Source organism: Astyanax mexicanus, chromosome 17 (assembly GCF_023375975.1).
Source record: "Astyanax mexicanus isolate ESR-SI-001 chromosome 17, AstMex3_surface, whole genome shotgun sequence".
NCBI classification, from domain to species: domain Eukaryota; kingdom Metazoa; phylum Chordata; class Actinopteri; order Characiformes; family Acestrorhamphidae; genus Astyanax; species Astyanax mexicanus.
Genome location: NC_064424.1, coordinates 44,545,540 through 44,568,226, shown reverse-complemented (window position 1 = coordinate 44,568,226; position 22,687 = coordinate 44,545,540). Strand labels below are relative to the sequence as shown.

Below are 22,687 nucleotides of genomic sequence, written 5' to 3'. Positions count from 1 at the left end.
AGATGGAAATCATCACAGATTTCCATACGGAACATCAGGTCAGTAATGACAACATGTGACCCCTTCTAAAAGCCTCCTTTTAGGCTTTCCTCTGCCACTGCGCCCGGGACAACGAGGAAGCGTTCCACCCTGGACACATAATAATAGGCACACGGGCATATAATAATAACAGGTATAGACCAGCAAAAACGGAAGCAGTTCAGTGGAATAACACAGGCTGCACCTCCAGCTGATAACTCCAATTATGATAGACTACATGAAGCTGTGTTTCCTGTAAATATACAGCTCTAAAAAAAAATAAGAGACCACTTAATAAATTATGAATTTCTTTGATTTTACCAAAAAAAAAAAAAAAAATCTATGGAATATAATCAAGAGAAAGATTGATGATCACAAACCATCAATCCAAACTGAACTGCTTGAATTTTTTCCACCAGGATTGGCATAAAGTTATCCAAAAGCAGTGTGTAAGACTGGTGGAGGAGAACATAATGCCAAGATGCATGACAACTGTGATTAGAAACCAGAGTTATTCCACCAAATACTGATTTCTGAACTTTATGAATATAAGGGAAGGTTCTATGTGTAACCCCAGATTTTAGGTGCAGGGGTTGGAAAATGAAACTGAAACACCTGTCATTTTGGTGTGGGAGGATTCATGGCTAAATTGGAGCAGCCTGGTGGCAAATCTTCATTAATTGCACATTATTGCACCAGTAAGCACAGAGTGTGAAAGTTCAATTAGGGTAAGAGCACAGTTCTGCTCTAAATATTGCAATGCACACAACATTATGGGTGACATACCAGAATTCAAAAGAGGACAAATTGTTGGTGCACGTCTTGCTGGCGCATCTGTGACCAAGACAGCAAGTCTTTGTGATGCATCAAGAGCCACGGTATCCAGGGTAATGTCAGCATACCACCAAGAAGGACCAACCACATCCAACAGGATTAACTGTGGACGCTGTAAGAGGAAGCTGTCTGACAGGGATGTTCAGGTGCTAACATGGATTGGATCCAAAAAACATAAAACCACAGCTGATCAAATCACGGCAGAATTCAATGTGCACCTCAACTCTCCTGTTTCCACCAGAACTGTCCGTCACCACAATACATTATTGTGCTCTAAAACCAGGTGTTTTAGTTTCATTGTCCAAGCCCTGTAAATTTTCACTTTGAGCTTAAATTGAGCTCTACTACTAAAATATTGGAACTTAAAAACACAGAACTTACAGAGTTTGTGTGTGTGCAACATCTTGTGGTTGCTCTCGAACTCTCTTTGGACAGAAAGCTGAAGGGAAAAGTATAGATGGCTATTTTAAGCCGCTTTAAACCAACCGCAAATCAAGTGTCTGGGACGGCTAGGAAGCAGCGGGGAGAGGGAGGAAACGATCCCTTCTGTTCACTGCTGTCCACAACATGCGAGTCCGCCTTGTTTGCATGATTAACTGGCATGTCCGCTGACCAGAGAATCAATAAGCCAGGGCTGTCTCAAATGTTGCAACCCTACCTGTGTCCCCTCCCCTGTCCACAGCCAATTAAGAGATCTGATCAATACTGCTCAGTAATGGGATATCGGCTGCTTTTGTGTTGCTGGGAAATTCTGTAAGTCCTGCAATATAGCGAATCATCTACCGTAAAGATCTGCGACACAGGACACAATCATATCTCTTTTGCTTGCGTGTGGAGACGAGGGGGAAAATATTAAGGAGCTTATCTCCTCCACAGCGGGAGGATACATTGGGGAACTGGTGGGAAAGGCGTGTTTGGGGTGCTGTTATAGTTTCTCCTGCCTGCCACGCTATCCTGATCTTATCACTGCCTCCACCTCACCCACAGGCTCCAATCAATCTTCCACCACAGCTTCAACAGGCAGCATCAGTCATGAGCTGCACCCACAAACACACACAATCACACAGACACACATATATACACACACACTAGTGTAAGACTGTGGAAGCCCACATGTTGGTCAACCACAACACACAGTATCTAGCGCAAAGCTGAGCAGTGTAGCAGTGTAGCAGTATACTAATAATAATAATAATAATAATAATAAAACACCCAAATATAGACTTTATGTTAAAAAAAAAATTAAATGCACTTTTAAATGCTTCTTTCAACAATAGCTAAATCCAAACATGGTCTTAGAAATGACTCACAGTGGTTACGATTCAGTTTATTACAATATATATGGTAAAAAAAAAACAATTAAAGAGAAAAATTAAAATTATGAGTTTCTTTGATTTTACCAAATTGAAAACCTCTGGAATATAAGCAAGAGGAAGATGGATGATCACATGCCATCAAACCACCAAACTGAACTGCTTTAATTAATTAATTAATTTTTGCATCAGGAATAAAGGCATAATGGTATCCAAAAGCAGTGTGTAAGACTGGTGGAGGAGAACATGATGCCAAGATACATGAAAACTGTGATTAAAAAGCAGGGTTATTCCACCCAATATTGATTTCTGAACTCTTTGACGTCTGCAAGCTTTTTTGTTATTTCAGCAAATAAATGCTCTAAATGACAATATTTGTATTTGGAATTTGGGAGAAATGTTGTCTAAATAATGTAGTTTATAGAATAAAACAACAGTGTTTATTTTACTCAAACATAAACCTTTAAATATAGCAAAATCAAATAAATATAGCAATATAATTTTTCCAGAGCTATATATAAGTATATACGTATACAGTTTTTGTTAGATTCTAGTAAAACAGAACAGACATGACCGGGATTCGAACCAGCAAACTCATATATATTGTCTAACTGATCACAGCAGCAGCACTTTAGGCTCCTAATTTAGGATTTTTTTTTTATCTACCCACAGACGTCCTGCATAAAGGACAAGGTAGTCTGAGGTGAACTCCTCCATCAGGGGGACACAGCCATCTGTTCGCGCTGCTGCACACACTCCGGCCTCCTGTGGCCGACATAAACCAGTACCTGAATGAGCGCACGCTCTAAAAAAAGTCATGTCTCATTCCCAGTCCTGTCCATGTTAACATCCCCAAACAAAGCACTCACAGATGGAGGTTAATTTACAGGCATAAAGCTCTGATTGCTGGATCCTCGTTCTGCGTCCATTCTTCTGAACAAAGTGCCACTTATGATAGAGGTAGCCTCTCAGACTCCTGCTGGGAAAGTGTCTTATCCTGACTGAGTGTGTAGTCTTCAGGGTGTGCTGAGTGATCTGGGTGAAACATAAAAGTGATAGGGGGGGATATACTGGTATTTTTCACCTGGGTGTTCTCCTGCAAGTAGTGAAAGGGAGCAGCGGAGACAGAATGGAGCCATTTGGCTCTCTATTATCTTCTCCTGCCCTGAGCACAATTCTCAGAGCCATCAAGTGCAACTACTGCTATTAGAACTAAAGCGTACAATTCCTAGAAGTGGCAATAGAAACTCAGAATAGAATAGGAGAGTAAGAAAATACTTTATTATTTATTATTTGTTGACTTGCAAGACTGCATTGACTTTCAAATAAACAGCATTTTTTTATTATTAGTTTACATGTAAAGATTGAAGGCATGCAGTGGTTCATTTAGCATTGTGTTTAAACCCTGACCAGTAGAGGGCAGTGTTGTACTCTGTCATTAGATCCTACTGTTCTGACTGGATAAAAAATTCTAACATTTCTAAAGTCTATTCTAATTTTAAAAACAGTTTTTTTTAATAGTATGGCAGTTTTCCTAAAATTCTGTATATATAAAACATATATTAAACATCTGTATGTATTAAATCGTAACCTCTGCATCCTGATGCATATTGTATTGCCACATTCTTTCCAACACACAGCCTTAATGTAAAATTAAACTATTATATTAAGCATCTGAAAAGATAGTTTGCATACTGTACGTGAATTGCTTCTGAATGCAAAATAAAAAATACAAAAATATCCATAAGAGTGATTTAGAAACACACTTCACAAGGCACATACACTACATGGAAAAAATGTGTTTTTGGAACACTTGCTTATTCACTGTTTTTTCTCAAATTAAAAGTATTTTAAAAATAGTTTATCTGTTTTTTGTTGAAGTTGGAACTCTCTCTAATATTCAGTCTTTCTTGTAGATTTTGGAGCATTTCCACCCACCTTATTCCCAATTTAATCACTACAACTCATCACACTCATCAACAAGTACTGAATGGAGCACCATCATTCTAGTTAAAACTAATGTTTTGGGGGCTTCACCCCTCAAACCTACGACCAGCATTACGGCAAATTTTTTTGTGATTAACTGCGATTAATCGCACTTGTTCTTCTTAAGACGCAAGTTGTTTTAGTCAATATTTAAATGTAACTGTAAATAAAAGAATGAATGCAAGAAATGTAAAACGCAATTATATTTATATTATTGGTGTCAATTAAAATACATATATTTTCTTGTATGTTTAAGGGGAGATAAAGCCAATGTTGGGCGCTGAAATAAAGAATGCATGATGAATTGGATAGAGGAAACTTCTTTTTTACTTCATTTTAAACATTTCAGCTTGGTTGTAAAAGTTTTTTTTTATTTAGAACTTAATTTGCTGAGCATAAAAATCTCATGAAGGTTTTTAAGTTGCACACATGCTTTAAATGGGGGAAATGCAGTCATTAGAAAGACTGTCCACTGACCTATAGACTTGGAGATATAATGTATTGGTCAGTGAGTAGGGCTGCCACAAACGATTATTATTTTTATAGTCGACTAATCACCGATTATTTTTTATGATTAGTCGACGAATCGGATCATACGTTAATTGAATATAAAACACAGTTTATCACAATAGAATGCAGCTGCTATTATACAACCAACATTAGATTTCAGCTATATGCTAACTAAAAATAAAAACAATTAAAATCATAGTTCATTAAACCTTTAATGAAATATGCAGCTTGTTGTAACAGACAATTATTTTACTGTTTAGCATAAAGTGTAAACAACTGTGTAAAATAAGGATAAGGCACTGGCATTTATGAAACATCTCAACCGTGAGGTTGTTTGAACTATTATGAAAAAAAAGTATATTAATAAAAAATGCCTCTCTGTCCAGATATTGTGTACATTACCGTACACAGGGCAGCGGTCTGCACAGATCTGATTGGCAGAGGAGAGCGTTTGGTGATTTTACACCACACATGACTGATCTGTGAGTTTACTGCACCGAAAAGCACTGAAAACAGAAGCCACTGTCAGAATGAAATCCTTCTCTGTAGTTTATCGGTTTGGGACGGCATTTGTGACAACGTCTGGGTCCGGATCGCGGTCCGCCTATTAGTGACCTCTGTTTTAAAGCTATCAAGATGAGTAAGTTAAGTACTAAGTTAACGCTCTGTTTACGCTAATTTTAGCAGCTAAATAGCAATTTAGCTTCTTCGTCATTTAATCAGCCACAACATGCCTCCTTTTCAGGTGCTCGTGCATCGCGGTTGTGCTGCCAAGGAAGGCAAGTTCTTCATTGCAGATATTGCATTGCACGCGTTTCACTTTTATTTTCTTGGTGATCCCAAACTTTTGAGTTCTGTAGCGGGGTAGCCATGAAACCAGAGCCTGTCTGTATAATGTCCTGAGATGTCGTCCACTACCTACCCCGGTTTCCACTACTGCACATGTGCGTCCAGGACAGAAAGGCAGTCGCAGCAGTTTGAAGAGAAAAACAAAGAAAAAAAAAAAAACGACTAATCGACTATTAAATTAGTCGTCGACTATTTTAATAGTCGACATAATCGTGACTAGTCGACTAATCGTGGCAGCCCTATCAGTGAGCTCCACTGAGGTAAGTGGTTTCCTATAGAGATTAGAAGGCATGCGCGGATAAGTAACAGGAAACTGCAGAGCCAAAAATATTCCTGGATGTTTTGATTCCTGTGAAAGGAGATACACCACTACAGTTACATAAGGGAGTTATGTTCTGAAGCGCTTTCTAATATAACATATAAAAGAGCCTGAGTCTGATATAGGTGTCAGATTTTATGTTGCCCAAAATTCTGATTTTATGACCAGTGTAGAGTTCACAATCACTTTATTAGGAAATGTGTACAAATACTGTACACAATAAGGCTACATTAAAGCACAGCTCTGATCCATTAAGACATGACCAGGATTGATTATCTCAGGAAAGTTCCTCAGTTGCTTTTGTGTGCCCCTTTAATAAGCTTTGGGAACCAATGTCATCAGTTCACTCGTTGTTCTTCTTTAGCGCACTGTTTAGTTACTGACTTGAGGTGAATATGATATACTATAAATGTTATGAGTGATAACACTGTTGAATATAAGGATATAGAGGTAAAACACTTACTAAATAAAAAATAATGATGATATCAATGTGGTACATAAGTCTAATGAGGCTACTAATGAGGCCAGAGCTGAGAGGCCTGTGGTGCGTGATATGACCCGGAGCTGGAGTGGGTGTTGATTGCTGCTGGATGTTTACAAACTTTGCTTTTTAGAGTAGAAATCATTTATAGAATATATATTCTCCATACCACATATGTGCATTTATTTGCATTTGAATATATATTTATATAATTTAAATTTGTGACAAGACACAAATATATACAGCTCTGAGAATAAAACAACTGCTTGAATTTTTGCACCAGGAGTAAATCAGCATAAAGTTATCCAAAAGCAGTGTGTAAGACTGGTGGAGAAGAACATGGTGCCAAGATGCATGAAAACTGTGATTAAAAACAGGGTTATTCCACCAAATATTGATTTCTGAACTCTTAAAACTTTATTAATATGAATTTGTTGTTTTCTTTGCATTATTTAAGGTCTGAAAGCTCTGCCTTTTTTTGTTATTTCAGACATTTCTCATTTTCTGCAAATAAATGCTGTAAATGAGAACATAATTATTTGAAATTTGGGAGAAATGTTGTCTGTAGTTTATAGAATAAAACAACAATGTTCATTTTACTCAAACATAAACCTGAAGATTCAAACCAGTTAAAAAAAAAAGACAGATGTATGATTTAAACACACATCTAAAGGTTTTCAACTAATATTAATCAATTTTTTCTCCTTCTTTATCTACTGAATATTTCATCCAGCTCAAAGAACCATGATGAGTCCTGATGAGGGAAAGCCTGAGCTTAGTTGTTATCTGAATACGTTCATCAATTCATGTCACCTCTCTCCATGCCCACACTCAAAACCATTCAATTCCACCTACAGAGCAGCTTCCCATTTCCTCTCCTCTCCTAAATCACATTAGCTTTCACCGGTCATGTCACAGCTGCACCACACAGGAAGTTGTCCTAACAAGCACTATAAATGAAATCACTTACACCCAGCTGCCACCGGTCAAAGGTCACCGGTAGACCAAACGGCTAGATTAAATTACCCCTAAGGGACACCGAAACTGCCTCTGGATTAAGACCACCACTCCACACTCCAGACCACAGGTTCCTCAGACCCACCGTGTCTATTACAAACACAGTTCTCCTAAATCCACTCACAAGAAAGAGCTGAAACTCTGAAGATTCATTCATAAAAATAAGAGTGCTTCAAAGATCCTATAGACAAATAAAACAATGTACAATGTGCAACAGAGACAAACAAACAATAAATTGATATGGATGTAGTATTGTAGCATTAGGACCTACTCACTCATTATTTATTTCAGCTCCATTTTAAGTTGAAACCCAATTAAAAAGAATTTATCCTGCTACTAGCCATAATCATCACAGTATGTGCTGAAAGAATGAGATCAGCTGACTCTACCTCAATATACTGAATATAGAGCAGGTTATTCCATCAATGGATTTATTTATTCTTCCCTGATGATCACGGCCATATTCCAAAATGACAATGTCAGGATTCATGGTGCTGGAATTGTGAAAGAGTTCCGGGTTCAGGGAGCATGAGATCATCATTTATCATTTTCACACATGGATTGAGAGAGAGTTCACCACAGAGTCCAGATCTTAACCTCATTGAGAATCTTTGGGATGTGCTGGATGGAGAAGAGCTGCTTTGTGCAGTGGTCAGACTCTACCATCATCAATGCTGCTGCAAGATCTTGGTGAAATATTAACGCAACATTAAATTATTATTATTAAATTAAATCTTGTGACATTGCAGAAGCTTATTGAAACAATGCCACAGAGAATGTGTGCTTTTTTTTGGCCAGGTAGTATAATAAAAGTTTCACATTTTGAACTGAATTACTGAAATAAAGTAGTTTTTCAATTATATATTTTTTGGATGCACGGATATGTTCTTAGGTTTCATGTTTTGTTTAATTCTTTGCCCTCCCCAACCCATCACCATCCAGGGAGACTTTATATCCCTCTAGCCCACACATGGCATTTGCCTTGGTGCCTTTGTGCAGCTTAATGCATTCGTTAGAAGGGGTGTCCGCAAACATTGACATATTAAAATCATGTTCTTTACTAAATTAAAGGTTTTCCAGACCAAAAATATCTTTTACAAACACTGTTCTCAGAAATCTTTACTATAAAAAAAACTTGGGCCAACAATATACAGTACATATAAGGAAGATTAAAAATGGCATAAAAGAACCACTTTTGTTCCAAAAAGGACAACATTAGAGATGTACAAGAGTGAATAACCTTTCAATGTAGTACAGCTCCTTCACCAATTTAAAGATTCTCCAGACCCACACAACTCTATTAAAACAGGGTCCTCTACACTCCACCAATAAGAAAGAGCTCAGATCCTGAAAAAACGATGACTTAAATGATTCCAGTCTGACAAATATATTTAAAGCTGCTCGCAAACATTCAAAACGGGAAGTATCCACACTGTATGATCAGCACTTCTCCATTCACTCTAAATTATTGCCAGTGTAAATACAGTTTTGCATATTCTACATCTGTGAAGAAGAGAGTACATAAGAGCCCTGTTGCTAAGAGACTACATTAGTTAACCCCTTAGACTTCATATATATATATATATATATATATATATATATATATATATAGCCACACTCTCAATATTAACTTTCAGAACTACATTCATGTCATAATTAACATTAATTCCACAGGCCATAAAATAGAACTTTCACATTAATAGGCAAAACCACATACGTGCCATGTAAATAATTAATAGTTTCTGCATTACCATAGCATAACGCATAAGAGTGATGGTAGTTCAGTACTGTGAGGTCAAACGCTCTGTCCTGCCTGAAGAGAAATTAAAACAGCACTTTATCTGAGGAGCTCCTGCTGCTGTTCCTCACTGTCACTAAGGGTTTTTATCAGAGTAAAAGAGAAAAAAAACAGCAATTATTCACTAAGAAAGAGGGGACTGGAATTGCACAATCAATCTACAGTTCAAAGAAAAGTTCCTTTCTTTCCCCCAGATGAATCAGTCCTGGGTACAGATTCATTTATTCAGCACAGAAGTTTAAACTCCCTAAAACTTTCACCTCTGAATAAGAGGTGAACAAAACGTCAAGAGCAATAACTATAGCTCTTTTAAATATATTAATACTGTAGCTTGAAAGATAATGTGAATGTATTTGTTAACTGGAGAAAGAAAAAAATTGTGGCTGATTTTAATACTTTGTCTTTAATGGCTTTAAGAATAACATTTTAAATTGATAATAAGCTCGTGTCTTACTTGTGCAATGCAGCTTTGGATAAATGTCTCTTTTAAATACTTACATTCTGAATAATTTAGGACCATTTATAGTCTATATGAAACTATTTAAAATATTTAATTTGGTAAAGAAATGTTAAAGCCATGTTAATTTTGTTAGTGTTCCTCTTTTTAAAGTCTATTTTTTTACATTCTTCAGCTAATGAAGTCTGATTTCTTCATATATTGTATAATTGTGTGGGATAAAGTAAACCCAATAGTAATAAAAGCCTTAATTTAAAGCATTGGGTGTTTTATATTATACGTACTCCTAACAGTAGAGAAAGTCACACACCTATATAAAAAAGCTGAGTCATGCAATAAATAAATCAATAAATATACAGTGATACACTGTGAAACTGTCTGTCATATATATTTATGGTCATACCAACCCAGCACTAATTGTAATATTGAAGGGTAATAGTGAATGCTTTTTGTTTTAAGTACTATTTCTCCGGTTTTGGTAACAGGATGATTGGGGTGGTTTTGTGTATTTTGTTTTATTTAATTTCAGGTTTAGTTAATTGGGTTTAATAGGAATTCCTATTGAATCCACTGCCTATCAATTAACTCATACTGGTTCATACATTAACACAGTGGTCCAGTGTTTGGTCAGGCGGAGGGTCTTGGGAGAGAGTCCACTCTCACTTTCTATTACAGCCTGACCCTAAACCAGAATCATAGCAACTTTAACTCGTCCTGCAGAAGCGCTAGAGCTGTGGTTCCTCCACCTTTATGAGACGTTACTGTGCTCTTCAGTCACTGTTTGCTCCCATAAAATAAAAAAGAACCAAAGTGCAACAATGTCTGACTCAACAGTCATCCCCTTCACTCTACCCTTACTCAGGGCATTCACCATTACGCAACCATAACATGCACTGCTCTGCTCATACTACACACTGTGGACGTGACAAAGGCATATTCTGTCTCGAGTATAAATGTGTAATGAGGGTATGAATTGTGAGAGTGTTCCCGGCAACAGCCCAGCCCTCCTCTGAGTGAAGCTCAGGAAGAACCTCGAAGAAATCTGTTCCAGGCTCAACTGGTGCCAGCAGCCAGGAAGTGTGGTCAGTAGGCCTGTTTAGCAAGCAAAGCAAGACCATGGAGGAACTGGAGGGTCTGAGGGCAGGAGGACAGAGACTCAGCAAGGGAAAAGGATAAATCAGAACAGGCTTGTAAAATAAAAAGAAATAGACTTTAAAAGAGACTGATCTTGAGAACAGGCATGCAATGATTATACATTTTTAGAATCAACATAGTGATAGTGATTATGTTGAATAAACTAGAAATGTTAGTATTTACTAATTGGTATCAAATTTCAAATGCATTAAAGGACATTTAAATCCCACATTTAGTTTTTTCTATCGACTTGAAGCATCAGAGATGGTAGAGAGTAAATTACCATTCAGAATATCTCTCTTTTTTGCTCTGTACACTGTATGTAATAAACTAGTTAGGTCCATAAATATGTGGACATTTAAACAATCTTGATCATTTGGGCTTTTCAGGTTTTATTCAAGTGGTTCAACAAAAATCTGTTATAAAACATTTAGGAATAACAACCATTTTCCTCATTAAGAGGCTCAAAAGTAACTTTACCATAAATAAAATGATATATTTTTAATCATTTTATGTAATTTTTTCCCATTTTCTTCCATTTGGGCATGAAGAGCCCAAATCATATAGATCATGTCATTGTCCAAATATTTATGGTCCTAAATGTATAAAACACAGACTAATAGCTTAAAATGGCAAAAGGTTTTATGTTCATTTGAAAGTTGACTTTGAATTGTATTATTTTATTAATTTACTTTATTTGTTTTATTCTGATTACATGCATTAATGTTTAAAATACATTTGATTAAGCCATCAAGCTTAAGTTTCATATTTGTGTTTCATGGCTCATTAAATTCAATTTGATATGGTAAACTGCTATCAGATGTTATTTGCTTTTATATTGTGGGAGGGACTGGACAGCAGAGAGACATCCACAGATGTGCAGCCTTGAGCAGCTGAGGTAAAACGTGTATTGGAACTAGGGGTGAGCGATATGGTCCTTAATTAATATCACTATATTTTATGGTATATGATAATAATACACTTGGCAATATGCCAAAACTTTGAATAAAAAAAAAATATTTAAAAAATACACTACTGCAACAAAATAATAAAAAGTATTTTATTATTGCATATGATATAATGTGGCACACCCCAAATTGAGATATTAAAAAATACAATAATTATCAGATTTGTAACAGAAGTCAATGATGTCATGATACTAAAAATGCACTAATATCTAATAATCTCCATATATCCAGGATAAAAGTAAAATAAATTATACTGGACAGAAATAATCTATAGTCTCTAGTAGATATATAATGGGAAATGAGAACAGTGTGATTTTTTTTTCTTTTGCTAAAAACTGCAAAAAAGTAGAACCCTGATGTGATAATTAGGGGTGAGTGATATGGCACCATATTTTAGAGTATAATATCGTTCACGATATTCAAAAATGTTGGGGATATTATTGCATACAATACAATATGGCACACCCCTAATTACAATAATAATCATTAGTTGCAGCCCTACCTGAGATATGTAGGTGTAAAAAAAAAAAACAAAAAAAAACAACAGCAAAATGGCCAACAAAGACATAATGCTAAAGTAGGCTCGCTCACTCTGCCCTGTCTGCAGTACTGAGGTAAAGCTCAGAAAGCTCTGTGTTTCCCTAAAGCCCTGCAGAGAAAGGTTAGCAGACCCTGCTGTTAGAAAAAAGGTGGGGAGAAACACATCCCCTGGGCTATGCCAATGGAGTCTAAACACAGGTATCTCACACACACACACAAACACAGAGACACACACACACACACACATGCACATGCACAGCTGCTGCCATCAGAATCATCCCTGAGGCATTCACTACTACCATTCCACCAAAGGTAGAGTAAAAAAAAAAAAAAGCACAATGCACAGAAGCTACCCTGAGACAAAGAGCCTGAGGATAACATGGCAGAACTATAAATAATGTGATATCTGAAGGTCTGATACCAACAACCTTAATGTATCAATAATATTGATACATTAAGTAAAGTAATGTATCAGAAATATTAAATATTAAATACATTAAAAATGTACAGTTTAGAGGCTCTGAGTGTTCCAGAAGATGTTTTTTTGAATTCATTAATTTATAGAATATACTACTGCAACCAAATAAATATTATTAAAAGCTTCCTGTAATGCATTCAGTAGAAACTGAATAAAGAGGAGAAGAACTGTGATTTTATAGAAAATAATAAAAGTGTAACAAAATTAAAGTATAGTAAAGTAAAGTGCATCATATTTAATGCAAACGAACAATTAAAACTAAGTACAGTATTTAGCAAAACAAAATACAAAATAGACTTGCTTTCAAGAATATCGCTATTATTATCACAATATGTATTTTTTTATTGTGTCAAAATAGTTTGTTCATGATATTATTGTGTATGACACAATATTGCACACCCTTAATTACTGGTTTGATTTCCAGATTATACTTCCATGGCATCAGCAGCTGGAGTCAGAGAGAGAGAGAGAGAGAGAGAGAGAGAGAGAGAGAGAGAGAAAGGCCAATCTCTCTCTCTCTCACTCTCACTCTCACTCTCGCTCGCTCTCGCTCTCGCTCTCGCTCTCGCTCTCACTCTCACTCTCGCTGCTGATGGCTGCTGATGGCAGTATGATAAATCCAGCATCTCCCAGTACCATTTTTTCCCTCACTTATACTATACTGATAATAATAATACAAACAATTCATCTGAATGCACTTTGCTTAACGCACTCATCTATATAATATTATGTTCAAACTGTCAAACATGCATGCTACTTCCCTCGATGGAGCTCATCACAACAACAACAAATCATCTTATTTCCCAGCCCTGTCAGTAACATACCATAATGTTCCATACAGATCTTACCACGTCACTGTACTGCAAAGAGCTGGACAGAACCCAACACCGCATTTATCATCTGCTCTATAATCCACCTTCAGTTCCTTAATAGAACAGAGGTCTAATCAATAGGGCATTATCTTAACCTTCCAGCTACAAACAGCAGAAACTGGGAACTGAGAAGTACGAAGACGCAAAGAAAACAAAGGGTTTTACTCATCGACCATAAAAAAAATATATATATTTAAATAGACTTACACAGCTCTATGGTTGCAATATATATTGTTTAGCATTGCATTGTGCAATGTTAATTAAACATTTAAAAAAATAAATTAAAAATGTAAATATATATTTTTTATTTTGCATGACAATCTACCAGATTATCGATTATATCTACCATATACAATTAATTTTACTCCAATTACTGATACACAAATTGCATAATTAACATTATGACATGTTGGATCATTGACTTGCATTTTTTATTAACACTATATACAGCTCTGGAAAATATTAAGAGACCACTTTTGAGTAAAATGAACATTGTTGTTTTATTCTTTAAACTACAGACAACATTTCTCCCAAATTCCAAATAAAAAAAAATCTTATTTAAAGCATTTATTTGCAGAAAATAATGCAAAGAAAACTAAATTTTTATAAGTTCATAAACAATATTTAGTGGAATAACCCTGGTTTTTAATCACAGTTTTCATGCATCTTGGCATCATGTTCTTCTCCACCAGTTTTACACACTGCTTTTGGATAACTTTATGCCTTTACTTCTGGTGCAAAAATTCAAGCAGTTCAGTTTGGCTTAATCAGCTTGTGATCATCCATCTTCCTCTTGATTATTTTATCTTCCTCTCATCATAATAAGTGGTGTCTTTTTTCCAGAGCTGTATATATTAAAGTGAATAAAATGATCTTTTAGACAAGAACTGCTAGATTTACTTCGATATAACCAAAAGTCAAAACTAGAGAAACAGAGGTAGACAGAGTAAGTAAGAGAGAGAGAGAGAGAGAGAGAGAGAGCATTAGAGAATCCCTGGTATGTGCTGGACAAATAAAACATTCATGGGTTGGTGACCTCAAACCTCATTATCGAAAAGGGAAGAAAACCACCTCTCTGGTTCTCCATGTGACTGACACCAACAGTACAGCGCTTCAGTCTTTTCTCCCCCTCACTGAAAGCTGTGGAGATCCAGCTGAACACTGTGCTTCCTCTTCATTACAATGGCATGTTCATTAACAGCAAGCCCCTATTCAGCAGTGTGCCCTTAAGGTCTCACATCCAACCATTAGTTTATACTCACATCTGCTTTCCCAGCAACACACGACCAAGCCAACTGATAACACAAACAGATATTTATACACCGCAAGAATATTACAAAATAATTGTAGAAATATGTATTGTTTTACTGTCTGGAATGTGCAAAGAAGGTTTTCTACTAGATTTTAAAGCACTGGCTAGAAGGGGCATTGAGCTTTGGAGCATTGGAACTCTGTTCTCTGGAATGATGGAGATCCATCTGGTCATTTTGGGATGAGTTGGGGAGTTAGGGATGATGTGTTGGGATGGTGTGGCACAGTGGATAACACCACTACCTGCCAGTGGGGCTACCACATCATATAGGAGACTGGGGTTCAATTCCCTCCCTGAGTGACTGAATGCTGCGCTACACCAATAAGAGTCCTTGGGCAAGACTCCTAACACTACATTTGCCTACGTCTGTAACAGGAACCAGATAAATGTCAAGAAGAGTGTCAGAAAAATGTCATAAATGGTATAAATCATCAGACATCCTTATCTCAACAAATCTACTATTGCTGAATGCAATACAATCCTCACAGCAATGCTCAGATATCTTTGTAGAAATCCTCTACTGGACAGTAGATACAGTCACTACAACAAAAGCAGGATAAACTCTTTTTAATAAAATTCATTTTAAAGGAATCAGTGAATGAATAGGTCTCAATACATTTGTTCATATAATTACTAAAAATGTATTTTAACAAATCAATATATCACAAAAAAACCCTGTATTATATCAACAGCCAATATCCTTGCCGATACACAGTCTTTGCCAACATGTTTATTTTTATTTTCTCCATATTTCACTAGCTATTCTACATAGCTTCATACTTCAAATAACACAAGTTCATAGTCATAACGTTTTAAGAGTTCAGAAATCGATATTTGGTGGAATAACCCTGGTTTTTAAATCATAGTTTTCATGCATCTTGGCATCATGTTCTCCTCCACCAGTCTTACACACTGCTTTTGGATAACTTTATGCTGCTTTACTCCTGGTGTAAAAATTCAAGCAGTTCAGTTTGGTTTGTTGGCTTATAATCATTCGTCATGCTCTTGATTATATTTCAGAGTTTTTATTTCAGAGTCACTATTAATACAAACAAAACGTTGCAATCATAGAGTATATTGAGACATCCAATATAGATCTTGAAAATGTTTTAAAATATTGTGATATAATATTTTAGCCACATCGCCCAGGCCTACACTGTGTGTTGATTGATTAATAAAGACAGGTAAGACAGCAACATCCAACACCTACACGACTCCAGCGCAAGTGTTTTTCCCTCCATGAAGCCGCCATACAATCACTGGGTACTGATTTAATGAAGGCTGTAAATTAGTGACTACTGTGTATCAAAGTACACAGTGACCTTTAGAGCCTATAAATCACATCTCCGTTCTGCTGCCAGCTTTCTCCTTCACCCAATTTGTCAGCGCAGAATAAGCCGCTCTGCCCTCCACACTGGATGGATTCGGGTCTGGGTGGATCAAAGGTTGCGGTGCTCGCTTGGGCCGTCGCCACTGCAGAGCTCCACAGGTGTTTTATGAAATTAACTCATAGCATGAGGTCATACACATGAAGCTCGGGTCCAACATATACAATCAAATAGCACAGACATACGGCAAAGGGGGAAGGGGAGTTCATTTGTCTTAACACCCCCAGAACCAGAAATGGAAACATCTGAGACTGGCCGTTGCACTCAAGAGAAAAATTGTGCTTTACCAGGAGAGCTTAAATTAAATGCTTGAACACGATCCAGCGGCCAAACAACTGAAAGAACTGCATCCACTGTGGTATTTTCTTAAATGTAACAGAACTTATAGAAACAGAATCACGATTTAGAGGAGCATCCAAACAGCCTGACAAACACAGATTAGCAGCAACATTCAATATTCAAAGAAACAGCTTACCAACACAGCTAACTTACCTAACATTATCTAGCATTTTACCATAAAATAACAACTTCAATATCATGTTGACATGTTGATCTGTACATTGATCTGTAATACAAGGCACAACATCTCCATCATTGCCCCTACTTCTGAAAAGCTTTTAAAATCTTGTAGGCGCTGCCACTATGATCAGAAGATCGCTGGTTCGAATCCAGGTCATGCAGCTTGCAATCTGCTGCTGGAGCCCCGAGAGAGCACATTTGGCCTTGCTCTCTCTAGGTGGGTACAGTACATGGCACCCTTTCTCCCCTCATCACTCCTAGGGTGATGTGGATCAGCACAAGGCTGCGTCTGTGAGCTTTCCTCCGAGCATTAGCGCTGTGATGCTACTCGGCAATGCTGCATCAGCAGCAGTTTAAAAAGAGGCGGAGTCTGACTTTACATGTGTCGGAGGAGGCATGTGCTAGACTTCACCCTCCTTGTTTTGTAGCATATATACAGCTAAGTAGCAACTGGGCTAAAAGGACAAAACATCACTCACAAAACCAGAAATCTACAATATGTTTAAAGCATGCAATTAGGGGGTGTTTAAAAACTAAAATTACAGAGCCTGAGAGCCAAGAAATACCAAATTTAGTTTTTTGTAATGTAACATAGCTAACAAACACCACTTGTACCATAAAAAAGACTTCTATGTCACTCAAATCTAAGGCAAACAACGGTTCTGCAAACCTCTCTGTCCACAGGAAAACACAAAAATGATTTGGGTCAGATATTCAACAAACCATCAGCATTCGAAATGGGGATTTCTACACTGGCTTTATTCGGGTTCTGCAACAGTATATACTGTCATCTTTCAGTTGAATAAAAAGGCACTGTTGGGTCTTATGATCTCATGCAATGCTGCATCATCAACACATGAATCATAAAATCTGACCGGCATGGATACATTTATTGCAACATATTTAATATTTGAGCATATTTGAGCAGAAAACTGAACAAAAGTGATGCACAGCCAAAGAATCCTTCAATCTCAAAGCTTGGAGCAGATTTGAAGCCAAAACACACAGAAAAGGTTTTACAAAAATATCCTATTACATGGGGACAGGATCTCAGACAAAGCCCTGATGTTCAACATGCTGAAATGAGAACATCAGGAACAATCTCAGTGTTCACATATTTGTGCCACATCCCAATTCTCCACCTTACAATAGAGTTGCATAAAGATCAGAACCTTTATTGTTTTTCCCCTCTGGACAGGAAAGTAAACTTTGATGAGAGCTTTGATGAAAGACGGATTATACCGTGTTCATGCACTAACCTGCAGCACCAGAATGCCAGTGTGTTAACCTGTTTAAACACAAACTCCTGTTGAATGCTGAAGCTGTTCTACAGAAAAATACCCTGTTAAGATAAGATAGGATATGTTAAGATAAGAGCTGGAATTTTTCCCGCTTCAGATTCCTCCACAAAGAGCTCTGGCAGAAAGCCACATTCCACAAACAACTGAAGTCGTGCTCTTTCCTGCTTCATGTGGACAAAGCCAAGCTTCCTCTAAATATCCGCCTTCCAGCGGGACTCCACCCCACCTCCACACTCACATCCACGCAGCTTCAGCACATCTCCAACACTGACCGGGAGATCTCTCCAAGCCTGGCCAAAAGCAATGTTCCCACAGTACATGAGCTAAAAGAGTGGGTGCTTTATACAATACAAAACCATAACCGTACAGGGGCTGCAAACATATATTCAGTGTCTCAAACCACATCCTGAAAACCACAGGAACACTCTGGACTGTGTGTGTGTGTGTGTGTGTGTATGTATGATGGCCGCACGATATATAGTTTAAGCATAGTCATCGCGATGTGTGCATGCTTAATAGTCACATTGCAGTGTTTTGATTCTTGACACAAGAAATAGATACACAGCAATGTCTCTGTGTCTGTATGAGTGACAGGCTGTTGCTGTCTGAGAAGTTGGGGGCACATGCTTGTAAACGCATGTGTCGAAAGCTGTGCTAAGTTTTTTACAGTTTACAGTTGAATTCACGCATTTAATCCCAGAAAAAGGCTCCTATTTACCTTTTAAAAAGCCATTTAAACACCTGATTAAAGGGCTGATTACTGTTCTTTTGCTCAGGTTTTGAGTTGAGCTCAGTGCTGACTCAGCACTTGATCGGTCCGGATGCAGGAAAGCGCACGTGTGGGGCGGGGCTGGTGACGTCATGGGCCATGCATTTTTTAATAACGCGATGTATAACGTTAAAAAAATTTGCACATTAGCAATGTATTTTTTTTCCAATATCATGCAGCCCTAGTGTGTATGCAAACCTGCTAAACCTGACTTAGATTTCATTATGCACAATATCAGTAATTGATATTAAACATGAAATGATTTAAAAATATAGCCTAAAACACCGACATGAGTGAAGCCCAGATGCATGTCACCAGATGTATTGCTTCTGCAGTGAATGAAGTATTATAAAACAGCAGGTGGCAGTTCAGGGGAACTGTGGAGGTCAAGAAGGGCTCTTAGAAAGAACAGTTGCCTGTATGCTGGTAAGACAGGCAAATCCTCTTCACACATGACTGCTAATAACCAGTATGAACATTTAGCTACAAGATTTCGGAAGGCAAAGGTATTCATGACAAACAGCCATATTTTTCATATAATTCACCATGGTAACACTAAAATATCACCATAACGCTTAGCCTTATGGTCAATCAAAACAATGTCCACTGTGTACGCTCTGTACAACATTTTAGCTCACAGACTAATCCCACAGTGTACTTTTTCTGCTTTTAGAAAACATGGACATACTGATTATACAATATACCCTTCACAGGTGAAGAAAAAACAGCTTTACAAGACTACACAGTCCTCAACGTACACACACTCCCAGCAGGCAAGGGTTTACTGTAAACACCTAGAGGGCTCACCTGTGACATCTGGGGTCTGAAGTTGATCTGCTTCAAGTCCACGGATCCAGGGGACAAGTTGTGAAGCATTTGGCACAAGAGCACTCCATCTCGAAGCGCCTGGGCCAGGTCGAAGACCACCGCAGAGGGCCAGACGACCCGGTGGTTGGGGGGCAAAACCTTGCAGTCTATGAGCCAGCGGCCGCACTGCCTCCACTCCTCCATGGCGGGCAGAGCAAGCTAAGCACTCCGGGTTTGGCAGCTCGGCACCAGGCCTGAGATCCAGAGAAGGTGCGCTGAACTTAAAAATCACAGCAGCGAAAAATAGTGGATTTCTTCAGGTGGTCCATAGGAATGAAGTGAAGAATATATGAAGATCTACGTAAAATAAAATAAAAAACAATGATTTAGTTTTATAATATAATAAACAAATCTCAAAATCAGCAGCTCAACAAGAGAAGTACTCAACTTTAGATCTATTCCAGCAAATACAAAAAGAGGATGGAAGTGGATAGATTCAAAAAGTTCAAAAGATGTATTTTCAACTTTTTTCAGCTTTTTTACATGTAATACATTATTCACACAAAGTATAAACTACTCTGGTCATGATGGTGAACACCTTAATCATAAGAGTGCACCAGCTTGGTCATGCTTGTCATGCCAGTCAATTAGCTTCAACCTGCTGGTCATGCTGATCATCCAAAACGGTCCAACTTTTTAGACATAGTCCATCTTGGTTATTTATTTTATTGTTGATGATTATGGATTACAGCCAATGAAAACCCAACAATCTAAATGAAAAAGGGATATAACTAGGATGACTATTCAGATAGATGTTATGATATGTTGTTTGTAGTGAAAATGTCAATCATGCAATATTAAATTGCTGTTTCCATGTTACCCACCTCTATACCTGATATATGGTTAATAGTTTTATTATAGCAGACACATAGATAGATAGATAAGACAGACATATAGATGGATAGACAGATAGACATATAGACAGATAGACACAGAGCTCCAGATAAAAAATTCAATCAAACCAAGCTGAACTGCTTAGATTTTTGCACCATGTGTGGCATAACCTTGCCCAAAAGCAGCGTGTAAGACTGGTGAAGGAGGAGAAAATGCCTGGTGCACGAATGAATGAAAACTGTAATTAAAAATCAGGGTTATTCCACCAAATATTGATTTCTAAACTCTTAAAACTCTAAAAGCATTTTAAGGTCTGAAAGCTCTGCGTCTTTTTTGTTATTTCAGCCATTTCTCATTTTCTGCAAGTTAATACTTTAAATGAAAAATATTTATATTTGGAATTTGGGAGGAATGTTGTATGTAGTTTATAGAATAAAACAACAATGCTCATTTTACTCAAACATAAACCTATAAATAGCAAAATCAGAGAAACTGATTCAGAAACTGAAGTGGTTTCTTTTTTTTTTTTCCAGAGCTGTACAAACAGATATAAAGACAGACATATAGACACACAGACAGATAAATAACGTTAGATAAACATCACCTCGTACTTCTTCTCTGCTGTCTCTCCTCCTCCAGCAGCAGCAGCTCGTCAGTTAATCCAAACGCGTTTGATTGAAATTGAATCAGTAGTTACACTTTCCTCTTCTTCATCGCGTGTAACGTCAGGTTAACGTTAACGTTAGTTATCCTACAGCTAAACTATCTACTGAGCTTCTGCTCAGCCTCAAAACACCGTAAAACCGATTTTTTGTAGCAGTTTAAAGCTTTTAAAACAGCAAAAACAGCAAAACACTAACGTTACAAACGAGTCAGTTCAGTTCAGAGAGACGCAGCGCAGGGTCGGTTATTATCCTTACACTCCTTTTTACACACCAAAAACCACACAAACACACACAAAACTGCTCAAAAAAACAACTGCCCGCTTCTTCTTAACTCAAACTTGCGGTGTAAAACTGTAAAAACGGTCCCCGTTACCGTCCGCTGAAACTCGCTGGGTCTCACTCTCCGTGTTGAGTTGTCTGTTCTCAGTTGGTCCTCTCGTTTGTTTGCAAACAAAAAAAAGGAGTTAAAAACCACAAAAACACGCATTAACTCCTCCCGTCCCTCCGCATATCCCTCCTCCGTCCTCTGTAGTCCTCCCGTCGTTTTAAAGTCCTCTTTTCCTCCCGTTTTCTCCCGTTTTCTCTCTGTTTCTCCTGTGTTTGTTCTCCTCCGCTCCAGAGCCCGCGAGCCGTGCGAGCAGCGAGGAGCGACTCGTGCACGAATCAGATCTCCTGAACCGATTCTTTTCAGCCTATAAGGGCGACACGAACCGACTCAGATTCACAACGAGTTCACAAATGAATCTATTCGATTTTGTAGCCAACAAAAGTTAAATAAATAAAACATATTTAACCTCCTAAACTCGAACTCGTGCAAAGCATGCATTTTTTATTTCTCTGATTAATGTAAGAACAAAGAATTATCTTTTCACATGATGTAGTTTCTGAGAAAAAATATTGCATTAACAGCTCTGGACAAAAAACGAGACTGATTTTGCTGTTTATAGGTATGTGTTTAAGTAAAATGAACATTGTTGTTTTATTCTATAAACTATAGACAACATTCTCCCCAAATTTCAAATAAAAATATTGTCATTTAGAGCATTTATTTGCAAAAAAAAGAGAAATGGCTGAAATAACAAAAAAGGGTGCAGAACTTTCACACCTCAAATAATGCAAAGAGAACAAATTCATATTTATATTCATAAAGAGTTTAGAAATCAATATTTGGTAGAATAACCCTGGTTTTTAATAACAGTTTATATGCATCTTGGCATCATGTTCTCCTCCACCAGTCTTACACACTGCTTTTGGATAACTTAATGCCTTTACTGCTGATGCAAAAATTCAAGCAGTTCCGCTTGGTTTGATGGTTCGTAATCATCCATCTTCCTAGGAGGTTAAAATCTTTAGAACTTTTATTTATTGTTATATGTTTAATGTTTTTTTTTTGTTCACTACTATTTCTTTATATATTTTGTTTACTTAATTGTTTATTTTATTTTTTTTATGTTGAGA

General features: G+C 37.3%; 1 protein-coding gene across 7 annotated transcripts in view; it reads right to left on the bottom strand.

Moving 5' to 3' along the window:
• The window catches only part of vav2 (vav 2 guanine nucleotide exchange factor), a 280,115-nt gene extending 258,217 nt beyond the window's left edge, over nt 1–21,898 (bottom strand). For 6 of the 7 annotated variants that reach the window (XM_007253942.4, XM_049466143.1, XM_049466144.1 and 3 more), the window contains exons 1-2: nt 21,169–21,898; nt 19,671–20,027 (exon numbers count right to left, since the gene is read on the bottom strand). In XM_007253942.4, coding sequence (XP_007254004.3) covers nt 19,671–19,874 — 204 coding nt within the window. In that variant the 5' untranslated portion in view covers nt 19,875–20,027; nt 21,169–21,898. The remainder of the gene's footprint in view (nt 1–19,670; nt 20,028–21,168) is intronic. The other variant, XM_049466142.1, reaches the window with a different exon arrangement.
• Nucleotides 21,899–22,687: the final 789 nt, after the last annotated feature.